At 42.0% G+C, this 14,657-nt stretch overlaps 1 protein-coding gene across 10 annotated transcripts in view; it reads left to right on the top strand.

The window, feature by feature from the left end:
* FGGY (FGGY carbohydrate kinase domain containing) overlaps positions 1-14,657 on the top strand; it is a 445,568-nt gene that overhangs the window by 12,618 nt on the left and 418,293 nt on the right. For 7 of the 10 annotated variants that reach the window (XM_007978542.3, XM_073007252.1, XM_038000610.2 and 4 more), the window contains exon 2: positions 12,595-12,809. In XM_007978542.3, coding sequence (XP_007976733.1) covers positions 12,609-12,809 — 201 coding nt within the window. In that variant the 5' untranslated portion in view covers positions 12,595-12,608. Of the gene's footprint in view, positions 1-6,677; positions 6,695-7,163; positions 7,289-9,600; positions 9,668-12,594; positions 12,810-14,657 lie in introns of those variants that run through there. The other 3 variants (XM_007978546.3, XM_038000590.2, XM_007978539.3) reach the window with 3 other exon arrangements.

Below are 14,657 nucleotides of genomic sequence, written 5' to 3'. Positions count from 1 at the left end.
CTGTAAGTTTATATTCTTTGCATTACAGGTAGAAGGAACAGTATGAACAAAAGCACCAAGCCTTCCTTTGAATAGTTTCTAGTAGTTTTGTAGCACTGAAGTATGAAGGTTGAGGTTAGGGAGAGAGGCCAGGAGCTAAGGTAAGAGAGGCAGGCAGGAGCCTGAGCTTAGAGGTCCTTGTAGGGCAAATAAAGATACTGGGCTTTATTTCGGGCAGAAGAAGCATTGGTGCTGTTTAAGCTTGTACTTTAGCTAGTGGTACTTTTGACAGAGACATGTTTGTGGAATGGTCAAGTCTAATGTTTAATCTTCAAATAATTCATTCTTTAGGCCTTTCACCTTCGGCCTTAAAGCTACAAGACCAGAGCCAAGCCTGGTGGCTCATGCCTGTAATCCCAGCACTTTGGGAGGCCACGATGGGCAGATCACTTAAGGCCAGGAGTTCGAGACCATTCTGGGCAACATGGCAAAACCCTGTCTCTACTAAAAATACAAAAACAAATTAGCTGGGTGTGGTGGTATGTGCCTGCAATCCCAGCTAGTTGGGAGCCTGAGGCAAGAGAATTGCTTGAAACCGGAGAGGCAGAGGCTACAGTGAGTGGAGATTGCACTACTGCACTCCAGCATGGGTGACAGAGTGAGAAAAAATTAAAAAAGCTACCAGACCAGTCTTCATAAACAGGTAGACATAAGAATGGGCCAAAGACTTCAACCCATCTGTGGCTTGGCATTGTCTCTGAGGAGGGAATTTTGCATGATCACATGGAGAATGGATTTTGTTGCTTTACCTGATACTGTCCTCACCTCCTCCTGAATTTGATGAGATCTTGCAGCAGTGAGTAACATTGATGGGTTCTCTTGTTGTTTTAATTTGAGTGACTTTCTGGGAAAAACTGTGGATTTCGGCCAATATGCTAATGATAATAGCATTGCTTTGAGGGTCTGGTTCTGTAGAAAATCATTTCCTAGTTAATTATGTCAGCAAATCAACAGAAACCTCTTGAAGAAGAAAGCAATGAGGGGAGAAACTGTATGTATATGTTTAAATTATTCAGAACTCAAAGAGAGGTCAGGAATTCACATTTCAAAAGGAAGAATCTATGTAAGAAGAAATCACTAAATTTGCATATCATTTCCCCATTATGGACCTAGTTTTGTAATTGGCATATTAGGGATTAAAATGAAATAATTCTGCATTTAGAATTAGGAAATGAGTCCACCCCTCCCCCCCCACTATCTCCCTTTCTCTCTCCAGGGTCCTAGCACAGGAGTAAGAAACTATCACATTTAAATGTCTGCATTTAGGGAACTTGGGGTGTCCATTGGGTTTGTAGAAGATGGACTGACTCTGTTGATCCACTTGTTGGGTTGACCCTCCCTCCATCGTCCTTCTCTCCTCAGTGTGTGTTCCTATTTAAATGGGGTCCCCTGCTTGGGAGGGAGACTGCTCCAAAGAGGAACATGGTGCTTCAGCCACAAGCCACATAGAAGGCTTGCTCATAATGCTGCTAGAACTCTGCAGAGGAAGAAAGTTTTTTTATGGTCTTTTTATTTTAAAAGATATTTGACTATTTTATATATTCATAATCCTCCACAACCCAGTAATTCCACTTATTACTATATTACAATGCATTGTACTCATTCAAGGAAGGTAGGGGGCAGAGCATTTTCAGTTAATAGCTAATGTTTTCCACAGTAGGATTTATTGTGACATCAGGTAGTCTGTATTAACTGGATCATGGAGAAGGCATTTCTAATGATCATCTGAGAAGGCTTTACAGGATAAACAGATTTGAAACTTCATTCTGTGTGTGCCCAGGACACAGGCAGCTTGGTTAGTGTGGAAAGCCAAGTCATTTCAGGGATGGTAGAAAGAGTTCAGCTCTGGCTGATAACAAACCTGAACTTTTTTTTTTTTTTAAAAGATTCTTGTTTTTTTCAATATTGTACATGTGCAGAACCTATAGGTTTGTTACATAGGTATACATGTGCCGTGGTGATTTGCTGCACCTATGCACCTATTGACCGGTCCTCTAAGTTCCCTCCCCTCGTCCCCCCACCCCGCAAAAGGCCCTATTGTGTGTTATTCCCCACCCTGTGTCCATGTGATCTCATTGTTCACCTCTCACTTATGAGTGAGAACATGCAGTGTTTGGTTTTCTGTTCCTGTGTTAGTTTGCTGAGGGTGATGGCTTCCAGCTTCATTCATGTCCCTGTGAAGGACATGATCTCATTCCTTTTTGTGGCTACATAGTATTCCGTGGTATATATGTACCACATTTTCTTTATCCAGTCTATCATTGATAGGTATTTGGGTTGGTTCTATGACTTTGCTATTGTAAACAGTTCTGCAATAAACATACATGTGCATGTGTCTTTATAGTAGAATAATTTATATTCTTTTGGGTATATACCCAGTAATGGGATTGCTGGGTCAAGTGGTATTTCTGGTTCCAGATCCTTGAGGAATCGCCATACTGTCTTCCACAATGGTTGAACTAATTTGTATTCCCACTAACAGTGTGAAAGCATTCCTGTTTCTCCACAGCCTCGCCAGCATCTATTGTTTCTTGACTTTTTAATAATCACCATTCTGACTGGCATGAGATAGGATCTCATCGTGTTTTTGATTTGCATTTCTCTAATCATCCGTGATGTTGAGCTTTTACAAATATGTTCGTTGGCTGCATAAATGGTCTTCTTTTGAGAAGTGTCTGTTTATATCCTTTGCCCACTTTTTGATGGGATTGTTTTTGTCTTGCAAATTTGTTTAAGTTCCTTGTAAATTCTGGATATTAGTTCTTTGTCAGATGGATAGATTGCAAAAATTTTATCCTGTTCTGTAGGTTGCCTGTTCACTCTGCTGATAGTTTCTTTTGCTCTGCAGAAACTCTTTAGTTTAATTAGATCCCATCTGTCAATTTTGTCATTTTTTGCAATTGCTTTTGGCAAACCTGTACTTTAATATGGCTTTGTCCCTTTATGGGCTTTGTGACTATCAACAGGATATTGACTCTTTTAGCATTTTAGTTTCCTCATGTAGATGGGAGAAACAACATATATTTTGGTAGGTGTTAGAAATGTGGGTTCTCCTCTCCTTTTCTCTGTAAAGGGAATGGCTTGGTACGGCAACACAGGAAGGCATTATAAAGAAGTAAATGTGCTTTATTGGAACACAAGGTTGAACAGAACCCTTGGGAGGGAGTAAGCAGGGTTTTATGGAAGATGGTATGGGAGATCTGAAGTTTCATTTCTTTAAGGGGATGTTTGTTGGTGGAGTTTGGGGATGTCATTTGATGAGTCAGATTTTTCATCCGTGATATCTTTAGGACTTGTTCTGTGCATTTGGCTTCAGCCAAGTTTGGATTTTATGTTTCCCTTGTGACTGCTGTTGGGCATTACCTGTGTGACTCTTGGAAGGTGATGGTTTCTGGCCACCATTGAAGACGGTTCACCATCCAAAACTGGCTCAGTTTGGATTCCTGTGGCTGCCACATTGTGAGGCACACATGGGGATTTTGTAGGTTCTGTCTTTTCTGCCTTTTGGAATCCAACTTTAAATTTAAAAAGATAGCCAACTTTTCTACTGTCTTTCTGATTTAATACCATGTCCCTCTTCCAATCACCTCTTGTTAGTCTTTAAAAATGGGCTCAGTAAAGAGCATAAGGATTCCCAAAATCCTGAAAAATACTGAGTTTCTGACCTCGTTGGTCAGAACTGTTGGAACAGTAATGAAAGCAGTAAACTGGTATCTCCATTAACTCACTAACTTCTCTTCATTCTATGGAAAAAGGTGGAGTTGGTATTGATGCCTCGTTCCTAAAGTATGGATGATCAGAATTCTGGTGGCAGCATGAAGCCACTTTACCACTATATGCAGTTTTACTAGGTGCATTAGGTTTTGCTTGAGGTATATAAATGAGGAATAACTTGAGTCATCACCATTTGATTTTCAAAATTCAGGTCTTTACATTAATCTTAGTATATTCAGGCTGCTATGAAAAAATACCATAAAAGTAGTGGCTAATTTGCAACATTTATTTCTTACAGTTCTGGAGGCTGGGGAGTTTAAGATCAAGGCAGTGGCAGATTTGGTATCTGGTGAGGACTGTCTTCTGGGTTGCAGACTGCTGACTTGTTGCTGTGTCCTCACACGGTAGAAGGGGCAAGAGTCTTCCTTGGGCCTCTTTTATGAGGACACTAATCCTGCTCATGAGGGTTCCTTTTTCATGACCTCATCATCTCCCAAAGGTCTCACTTTTTAATACCATCACCTTAGGGGTTAGGTTTCAACACATACATTTTTGGAGGACACAAGCATTCAGTAACATTAGACTGTCAGTTTGTTAAAATTAGAGATAATGTATTTTTCAGCCTCTTATACCTAGCATCCTGGCATAGTGAAAGCACTTAATATTTGTTTGTTTGCTGGAAATCAAGCTTGTTAGATGTGGCGAGAATGACTAGGTATAGGTAACACATATTAAAAGATGTGGGTGTCAGCAATTGCAAAAATCTGAAAACAACCCAAATGCCCATCAATCAATGAGTAAAGAAACTATGATACACACACACACAACACACACACACACACACACACACACACACACACACACACACGATGGAATACTACTCAGCCATAAAAAGGAATGAATTAATGGCATTCTCAGCAACCTGGATAGGATTGGAGACTATTATTCTAAGTGAAGTAACTTAGGAATGGAAAACCAAACATTGTATGTTCTCACTCATAAGTGGAAGCTAAGCTGTGAGGATGCAAAGGCGTAAAAATGACACAATGGACACTGGGGACTCAGTGGGAAAGAGTGGGAAGGGAGTGAGGGATAAAAGACTACAAAGTTCATTTTATACTGCTTGGGTGAGGAGTTCACCCAGATCTCACATATCACCACTAAAGAACTTACTCTTGTAACCAAACACCACCTGTTCCCCAAAAACCTAAGGAAACCAAGTCTTGCTCTGTTGCCCAGGCTGGAGTGCAGTGGCGTGCTCTCGGCTCACTGCAAGCTCCACCTCCTGGGTTCATGCCATTCTCCTGCCTCAGCCTCCCGAGTAGCTGGGACTATGGGTGCCCACCACCGCGCCCAGCTAATTTTTTGTATTTTTGGTAGAGATGGGTTTCACCATGTTAGCCAGGACTGTCTTGATCTCCTGACCTCGTGATCCGCCCGCCTCAGCCTCCCAAAGTGCTGGGATTACAAGCATGAGCCACCACGCCCAGCCTAATAAAACGTTATTTTAAAAAGATGTGGTTTTCAGGAGGTGATTCAGTGTTGGAAGTGAAGGTTGATTTGAGGCCCACACTTTGAGTAAGAAGGCTGTAGAGTGTCTTTGGTGATGCTATACTATTACACCCAAATTTTCCTTCTGTGCCTCCCAGTGCCATTGATTCTTGTTATAAAGGAATTGCCTTTTAAAGGGCGCTCTGTGCTCATTATTTCCTTTAATCTTCACAACAACCCCTTGGAGTAGTTGTATAGAATTCATGAGTCTCATACCTGTGAAGAGAGACATCAGTGAAGAGACTTGCCCCAAGTGAGTCAGTGGTAGACACAGATGGGACAAGCATCAGGTTTCCTATTCTGAATTGAATATGGTGACCCTGATATTGAATATTTATTTTTTAGTGTTGTGGAGAAGAAATGCCTTCATTTCTCCCAAATGCAGTGACTATTTGTTATTCCATTCATCAGCTCCTTATTGAGTACCTAATACATATTGAATTTATTTGTGTATGTACGCACTGGGGATACAGAGGTGGATAAGATAGACCCAGCTTGTGTCCTCAGTTGTCAAGACACAGTCTTGCATTGCTTAGCAGGATGACTTCTGCACTCCTTGTTGGAGCTTCTTTTGAGAACTTCTGGGCCCAGAGACTATGTGTGTGATGTTGTTTTCTCATGTTCTATGATGTCTGGGATTTTCAGAGCCTGTTAGCCAGCTGGCTCCAGGAACCTACATGTCATGGGTCCCACATGTGAACTTCTTCGTGCTGGGGGTCTTGAGGTCTTTCCAGTTGGTGACGGGAAACATTCCAGGTGTGAGTGGCTGACCCTCAGAGTAGAGAAAGGGTTTTGTTGGTTTGTGTTTTGTTTATTTGGATTTACATCTGGGTCTCTTAGAACTGACATTTTCATAATCTGTTCCTTCTCTGCGTTATGTTAATAGACTTTTCTGGGGCAGGAAGAATTTAGTGGATGTCATTTGTTAGCCAAGGTATATGTCTGCTTTTTTTTTTTCTTCTTCCCTCCTCCCATCAATCAAGGGATTTCTTAGTTTCTTATCTGTGAATCACTCAGGCTTCCACTTACTACCAGTTCAGTTTCCTCCTTGCCCATCCTCCCTTCTCTTTTCTCCCCTCCTTCCCCCATTTCCCTTCTTTCCCTCTCCCCACCACACTTTCCTTTCCCCCTCTTCCTTTTCCTCAGATTCTTTTGAATTTTTCTTGATCTGCAACAAGCCAGGTCCTTTGTTAGGCATTAGTGTTAGACATCAGTGATGAATAAAAGGTTGTTCTGCTCTTCCAGGAGCTAGATAAGGGCCTGGTTCAGCTTCTTAGTATTCAGGGAATGGATTCCCCGCTTACTCCCTTCCTTCCTTCGGATGCCACAAAATGAACACTTGACTGAAAATATGCTTATACTCTTTTTTACAGACTACGCCAAGCCACAGGTATGTCTAGATGAAAAATGTGTTAGGCCATTGCTACAGACTCTAAAAGTTTGGGGAACCGTGGAAGTGTTTGGGTTTCTTTTGAGCCAGTCTTGGCAACCTTAAAACTTTTAGAAATGGCTCCCCTTAGAGTGAAAGGCTGAAAAAGAACTGAAGAGGAGGCCCTAAGAAATTTTCATGTTTAGAGGTAAAGTTTTGGTTGGCAAGCTGTTCTTTTCTTCCTGGGTATTGTTGGTAGAGCCCAGAGAACCAACATTTTTGCCAAATCATCTCTTTCCTTCTCATTTCAAAATTTCCCACCGTCTTAGAGCATGTGAGAATTGTTGAAAGTGGTATTCAGTCCTTTCTGTTAAGAAGACTGAGGTGGGTAAGCTAAACTCATTGTTCATCTTTTTCCTTCCCAATCTTAGCAAATCCCTCATTGCAGTATAACTAACTAAATAAATTGCACAGGACTTGTATACATCAACTCCCAGCAAAGCCCAAAGATCAAAGTTGAAAGAGGATACTGAATTCCTTCCCAGATTTCTGGGACACTGCTTCTGTGGACTGTCACCAAATAGATACTGGAGGAGTGGCGCCTTAAGAAATAGGGTAAGCTCATTCACTCCTGGGAGATTGTCATCCTAGGCAGCAATGTTAGTGCTCTTGAAGGAGAAAAGTATAAAAGAACAATCCCCACATGATTGGTTTTTAGCTGAGTATTTGTAGCTTGTACCCCCTTCTTAGGATTGCTAAAATCCGTTTGCGAAGGACAGCCCTCTATTTCCAGGTCCCCTTTTCCTTTTTTTACACTGCATTTGAGCAGTTTGCACGTTTGTTGAAGAATCAGCCACAAAGTCTGTGGTTTCCTGTGGCACATTTCTAACAATATTTATACAGGCTATTATTTAATGAACTGTATAAATATTTATACAGAACAGTCTTTTGATCATAAATAGGGGCTAAAAGTCAGTCCTGTCCATGCTAGGGACTTGGACAGGAGGCTCTTTCTGTGCTTTGAAACATCTTGTAGACTGAGAAGTTTAGATATGTCCCAGGACTTGTGTGCAGCACAGCTTGAATTTCTGTTATTTTTCTTTATCTTGGCCGTCCACAGTCCATGCCCTCATTTCTTTCCGCCTGACCACCCTCCCCATATCCCTAACAGCTGTTTTTCTTTTCAGAGTATTTATCTTTGCCTAAAAAGAATGAAATGAAACCCCAGTTCCGACTCTCACCATTCATAATGCGGGCTTTGGAGTCACATTGACTTAGCCTCAAACCCCAGCCCCTCTGCTTCTGTGCCATGCAACTTTAAACAGCTTCCTGTCTGAGAACGTCACTTTCCTTAGTTGGGAAATGAGGTTCATACTGCCTACCTCACAGGGTTGCTATAAGGATTAAATGAAATCATGGAGTCACATGGTGATCTACAGCTCAGAGCTCAATAGGTATTTCTTGCTGCATTTTTTGTTCTTATTGAAGAAGTAATCAAAGGGTTTGGCTTTCATTTTTAGTTGGATGTTGTGGAAGGAGCCCTAAACTTGCGGTAAGAGACTGTGATTCAAATCCTGATGCCATTTACTGTTTGTGTCACTTTGGGCAAATTACTCCACCCTGCTGAGGTATAATAAAGTGGTGATAGGTTTACCAAACTGATTGGGTTTCAGTGAATGAGATTAACATTGTATAGGAATGAGTGACACGATGAGGATCCTTATCCTTTTTTTCTTTACAAACTAGAAAAAGGAATAATGTTTTCCACTTTGTAGTTACTTTATTTTTTGAGGCTAAGGGGTCATGGTTGCATAAGATTAGGAGTCCAGGACACAGCAGATCATATTCGTGACCCAGGAACAAAGGGCATAGAGGGAGAAGATCAGGGGACCTGTGATGCAGAAAGTCCTCTGCTGCAGCTCACAGGTCGAATTTCAGGGAAGCAGCCCAAGGGCTTGAACGTCCCTGCTTTCAGGTTCCAGGTATGGAAATAATCATAGAGATCAGTTAGAACTATAATAATGGGAAAAGTGGTGAACCCGAAATATTCAAGTAGGATCTATTTCATAGGAAAACATGAACTGGGTTATGTGTGTGAATGACGCTGGGACAGTTTGACTCTTTCTTGCATGGTGCCTTGATAATGTGTTATAGAAATCCATAGTTTGCTGGAAGCAGGCCACCTGGTATTATGGAAGGGTCAGTCTCTGAAGATGAATAGCCTGGGTTCTGAGTCAGCCAACCTTAGGCACAATAGGCAGAGGCCCACAGCAGAGTCCTTGACAAATGGGCATTTAGTAAATAGAGGAATAGCAGGAGGCAGTGGAGCATCCTGAGAAATGTTAGGGCTGATGGAACCAGAGGGAATGGATTACTATCCATTGTATTACTGCCTAGTAATATGACATACTGGAGCAAGTTACTTTACCTGTCTAGGACTCATTTTCCTCATCAGTAAAATGGGGGTGATCATAGTTATTGTCTTCAAGAATTGTGGTCAGGCATTGTAATCAAGCTGCTTAGCAGAATGTCAGATACATGGTAAACATAGTATCTTTTTTTTATTTCCCCAGTGATGAATTTTAAAGACACCCATTCACTGATTTACAAGGACTTACTGAGCTCCTGCTGTATGCCAGGCACTGGGCTTATAGCTGTGACACAGGCGGCAGCTGGAATTAACTGTAATCATACACCTCCATTCTCCATGTAAAGGGGGCTCTTGTGAAGGGTGGGCTCCTTCCATAAACCAGAACTGGAGCAAGTCCAGGGCCAACTGTAGCGTGGAAATCTGCCTCTTTGCATTTTACTGGAAAGGAATCAGGATGTGGGTAGGGTGGTAAGATGATGTATTTTTTCATATTACTCTCTTCATCAGAGAGGGAGTCAAAAGTGAGGAACCCAAGCCTGAGCACCTGGGCCAGCCCCATGGAGAATCTCTCTTGTCATCAGAGCTGGCTGGAGTAGAGACAAGCCTGGATGCTGGCTGGCCAGGTCTGTGTAAGCCAGGGTGTTGCATAGATTTTTCGTTTCCTATTTATTTCTTTGTTTCTTCCTAAGTGTTTATAGTAGTCTTGCAAAGGTCTAGCCAAGGGCAAGGAGTTGTTAGCATGCTAGGATCAGTGTTAAGGAGCAGCAACCCTGGGGGCCTTTGCAGTAGAGACAGTGGGAAGCCAAGAGAGGGGATTCCAAGTAAAGTAAGCAGCTGTGAGAGGTTGGTAGAGAGGGAAGGTAGAGTGGCTAGCTTCAATCTTCTTCCTGTTTGCAGGTAATAAAATTGAGGAAACTCAGCGAAGGCATTGCCCCTATTTTGTCAATCAGTGTATCCTCAGCAGGCTTCCTGGTGTTACTGTCTTCTGCATTTCTTCTGAGTCTCAGATGTCACAGATTGCAAGATGCACCATTATTTCGTATACCATGAAGTAAGAAAGGAAATGATACCAATTAATTGTAACATACCATTGAGTGTAAGGTTCGCACTGATTTTAGAGAAGCTAAATATGGAAAAATGAGTGCCGTAGAATGAATAAAATGTGGTTGTCGCATACAGTATTTGTGAACTAGAAGAATGAGTCATAAGAGATTAAAATAAAGTAAAACACTAGCACATATAAGTACAAACTTAGAAATTCAAACTATTAAGGCATGGACCTGCTCATCCTTATTTCTGTTGATTCACTGATGCAGTTGTTCATTCAGTAAACATTTACTGAAAACCTATTATGTGCCAGATACTGTGTAAGGAGCTTGGGATGCAGAAATTGATAAGTTCATTTTTTTCAGTTTCAGTTAGGAAGACAGACATGGAAAGAAAAATAAAATTGTGATTCCAGAGTGGTAAGTTTTAAAAGAAAGCAGGGACACGATACCATGTTGGCATCCTTTGTATGTATGCAAGGGGAGAAAGGTAAGGAAGCCTTTTCCAAGGAGAGGTGATGGCTGACCTGGGTCTTAAAATATAATTCCGTGGTCACTGGGCAGACAAGGAAAGGAGAGAATTAGAAAGGGATGAGCAAAGGATCGGGGAGGCCTTTAGCAGTTGGGGGCAATTGAGAGCCTTTGAGGAGTTTGAGGATGTCTGTAGCCTGGAGTGAGAATGAGCAGGACTATATTAGGCAGGGCTGGATGGCAGGCATAGGGAGCCCGTGGAGGGCGTGAGATGCCGAGCTGAGGCCCTGGGCTATATCACAGCTCAAAGCTGGTGGTTTTCAGTTGTCCTGAGAGAGGACCTAACAGAGGGACTGCTGGGGAGAAGGGCTGGAGGGTGGGGCAAGGGTGATCTTTGCTTCAGAGCAGCTCTCTTTTTATCTGTTTTGTTTTCTTCAAATAATGGCTTGAAGAGAAGGTATCACTGTTAAATGAATGACGGAATGAATGATTTGAAAACTGGTGCTAATGGTCATATGGAGGTCCCCAAGGGGAATGTAAGCGAGGGAGAGAAGTTGAGGTTACACACCAGTGTGGGTCTGACGAAACTGTGATGAACGGAGCAAATGTTATTACTGTCGCTTCTCCATTTTATTTTTCACCTGCTCATGAGCCACAAAGCCAAAAGGGTTACAATTCAGTTGGGGAATCATTGGGATTAAGACAGAAACAGTTACTTTTAATGGGTTGTTTTTATTGTTTTATTTGTTGTTTACTGGAATAAATATCTAGGAAGCAGTATACTGAACATCTGCTGGTTGATTTTCTTTTAGAATCTCCACTTTTGACTTGGCTAGGGAAACATTTTCTTTCTGAAGTTGAAGGGTACAGAAGGTTGCCCAGGTTGAAATTAGACTCTGGGCGGTGAGACTACCTGGAGCTCACCTGGAGAGTTGTAAGGCTTTCACCTGCTCAGTTGTCTTGGGAGCTTGTTCTTATTCTTTCAAAGGCCAATCTGGAAAATAAAAGCCTCTATGCGATTCCATGTCATGCGGGCTAATCTGACCAAAGGGACTTAGAGCAGCCATGAAGGCCAAGGAATTCCTGAGTGTTCTCTGGTCAGATTTCCTTGTAACTCACAAGGGGTCTGTAAGGAAAACAGATTGTCTAATTAATTCCTGATCTTGTCTCCTCAGGGTTCCTTCCCAATTCCCAGTCACTTCATGACACAGCTGCAATATATTTGCCTATTCTCCAAACCTATACTGAAAGCTTTTAAGAAACAAAAGAAAGAGCATGATACTTGGGATTGCACAAATGTGGGACTTTAGGTCCAGGCTGCCCCTGAATGAAGCTGATTAAATTCCTTAACTTCTCATAGACTTGCTTCTTAATCAGTATAGTGTATATCATTATAATGATGTACATTTACTGTTTGAATTTATGCATAGACCTAGCTAGCATTAAGCAAAAAGTTACTTATCTCTTGGAGTCTCACTTTGACCACCTGTAACATAGAAATGTAAATAGTCTCACCTTCTGGAGTCATAGTGAGGAGTAGAGGGGACATACGCACTTTTCACAGTGCTTGCACATAAGAGGTACTCAGTAGGTAATTGTTGAACGAATGACTGACTAGGAGGACAAGGTTCCTTTTCAGTACCGAGGCTTCTGTCCTTGTTGATTGAAATTCACTGAGAAGAAACTCATCTGTATTGCCTCCAGATTCTAAGTTCTCCTACCACTCTGTACTTGCTCTTATAGCACTCATCACAACTTTGCCTAAATAATTATGTATTTAAATGCCTAATGTCTGACTTTGTCTCAAGAATGGAAATGCCATGTCTGAGGCCATATCTGTCCTGTTCACCCACCATGTAGCTCAATGTTTATTAGTATACTGTTAGCACTAAAAATGTTTGTTGGATGAATAAATAACAAATGGCTACCAGTTAGATAGTGGTACCTCTTTTATTTCTACTTTTGAGATGTTTTGTGACTGTCTTTGCAGATCTACTTGGTCTTCATTTGGTTTTTATGCTTGCTTACTATAGGTGGAGGAACTGCAATGTCTGGTGGAGAACAGAAACCAGAGAGGTACTATGTGGGTGTGGACGTTGGAACAGGCAGTGTCCGCGCAGCTCTGGTGGACCAGAGTGGGGTCCTGTTGGCTTTTGCAGACCAGCCAATTAAGAAGTGGGAGCCCCAGTTCAACCACCATGAGCAGTCCTCTGAGGACATCTGGGCTGCGTGCTGTGTTGTTACAAAGGTATGGGCAAAACTGGTATTCTCTCCTTGTTCATGTTCCTACCTGCTGAGTGTTTGTCCTGTGTTATTCTGGTGCCACAAACTATGTTGGGGTAACTTTAGATGCAGAGGTAAATAGGCCTTGCCCTTCAGGAGCTCACAGTCTACTGGCAGAGACTGATAAACCACTAATATATGGTAAGAGCTGGGAGCAAAATAACTATAGCTGGAGGTGGGGAAAGAGCTAACCGAAGGGGGCTCAGGGAAGACAGGACAGCTTGAGGTGTGACCACATGTGGAAGAATTCACTGATCACCTTACTAACATTTACCATGCCTTTAATGTGTGCCAAAGGCTGTGTAAAATGTGTTAACTTGCACTGTGTAGTTGGATCTTCACATGACCCTATAAAGGTAGTACTATCACTGCCCCCATTTTATTGAGGGAGAAATGTAGGCACAGAAAAGTTAGGTAACTTACTCAAGTTCACACAGTACGTAGCAGAGGCTGGACTAGAACAAAGCAGTCTGACTCCAAAGGTGCACTCTTTTTTTTTTTTTTTTTTTAATTAAAAAAAAAATTAAAAAAAATGTTTTTGGGGAACAGGTGGTGTTTGGTTACATAAGTTCTTTAGTGGTGATTTCTGAGATTTTGGTGTACCCATCACCCAAGCAGTGGACCCTGTACCCAATGTGTAGTCTTTCATTCCTCACCACCCCACAGCGCTTTCCTCCACGTCCCCAAAGTCCAATGTATCCTTTTTATACCTTTACCTCAAAGGTGCACTCTTAATCAGTGGACTCTCCTGCCTTCCAAGTGGACAAATGGGGATGAGAGGAACTGCATTTTGGGCAGAGGGAATAGCATATGCAAAAGCATGGTGGCATGAAAACATGGTGTGTTCCGAGAAAGCAAAGAAGTCAGACTGGAGTGTCTCCTATTGATGCCAGGCATGTGTTCACCTTGAGTGGCCTTGGATTGGATGCAGCCTCCTGGCTTGGGAAAGGAAGCAGTGCTTCACAATTCTTGTTTGTTTTTAAAGTTTCACTTGACTTTGATTTTATATCTTGGTGATAAGTCATGGCAGAGATCCTTTTGTCTTTTTTTCCATAGGGAAAAATAAAGTCCTGGATTCCTTCTTTCCCCTGTTCCTAGTTTAGTTCCTTAAATATTCATGAAGTGCTTGGTAATTTGCCTATGGACAATTCACCATTCTGTCCCTATTGATCAGTCTGTTTAAACTTTAATGAATTCTGGGCTGCTGTTAGTGGCCCCGGAGAAGAAGGCAGAGAGAGGAGGGAATGGGTAGGCAGTACCAGAGCATTATACAGGAATGATAGAGGGGTGCATCTTCTCGTTGGCCCGTTTAATTTTCCTCTCCTCTCCCTTCCTTTCAGCCCCAATCTGGTAAGAATCTTCTACTCTTTGCACTTGGGTCTTCTTTTTTCTTTTAACATACAGCCTTGCTTGCCGTTAAGGAAATTATCAAGAAGAAAATATAATCCCCTGATGAAAAGCTACTTTAAAAAAGGTCTACTCTGAGTACAGCTTGGTTTAATGATAGATTTTTAATCATCTCCCAGTGGTGGCCAACTTATCATCTGTTTGAGCCCTGTTAGCTGCATAAGTACTGTGGGCATTTGTCGTTAACAATGCTGCTAACACTATAGCAAACCTGAATGAAGCTCTTGGGTCTTAGGCGATTCTCCTCACATGGAGTATGGATATGTGAGCATGTGCCAGAAGCCACAGGATAAGCATGTTGCATCTATGTGGAACATCATTGCTGCTGTGAGGCTTAAGGAAGGAAGCATTTTTATGTTAGAGAGGTAGCAACACTGTAGGAATGAGAGAGGTAGGCGACCTGTCA

Source organism: Chlorocebus sabaeus, chromosome 20, assembly GCF_047675955.1.
Source record: "Chlorocebus sabaeus isolate Y175 chromosome 20, mChlSab1.0.hap1, whole genome shotgun sequence".
In the NCBI taxonomy this organism is placed as follows: domain Eukaryota; kingdom Metazoa; phylum Chordata; class Mammalia; order Primates; family Cercopithecidae; genus Chlorocebus; species Chlorocebus sabaeus.
Note: the sequence above shows the minus strand (reverse complement) of the source record. Positions and strands in the feature narration are given on the sequence as shown.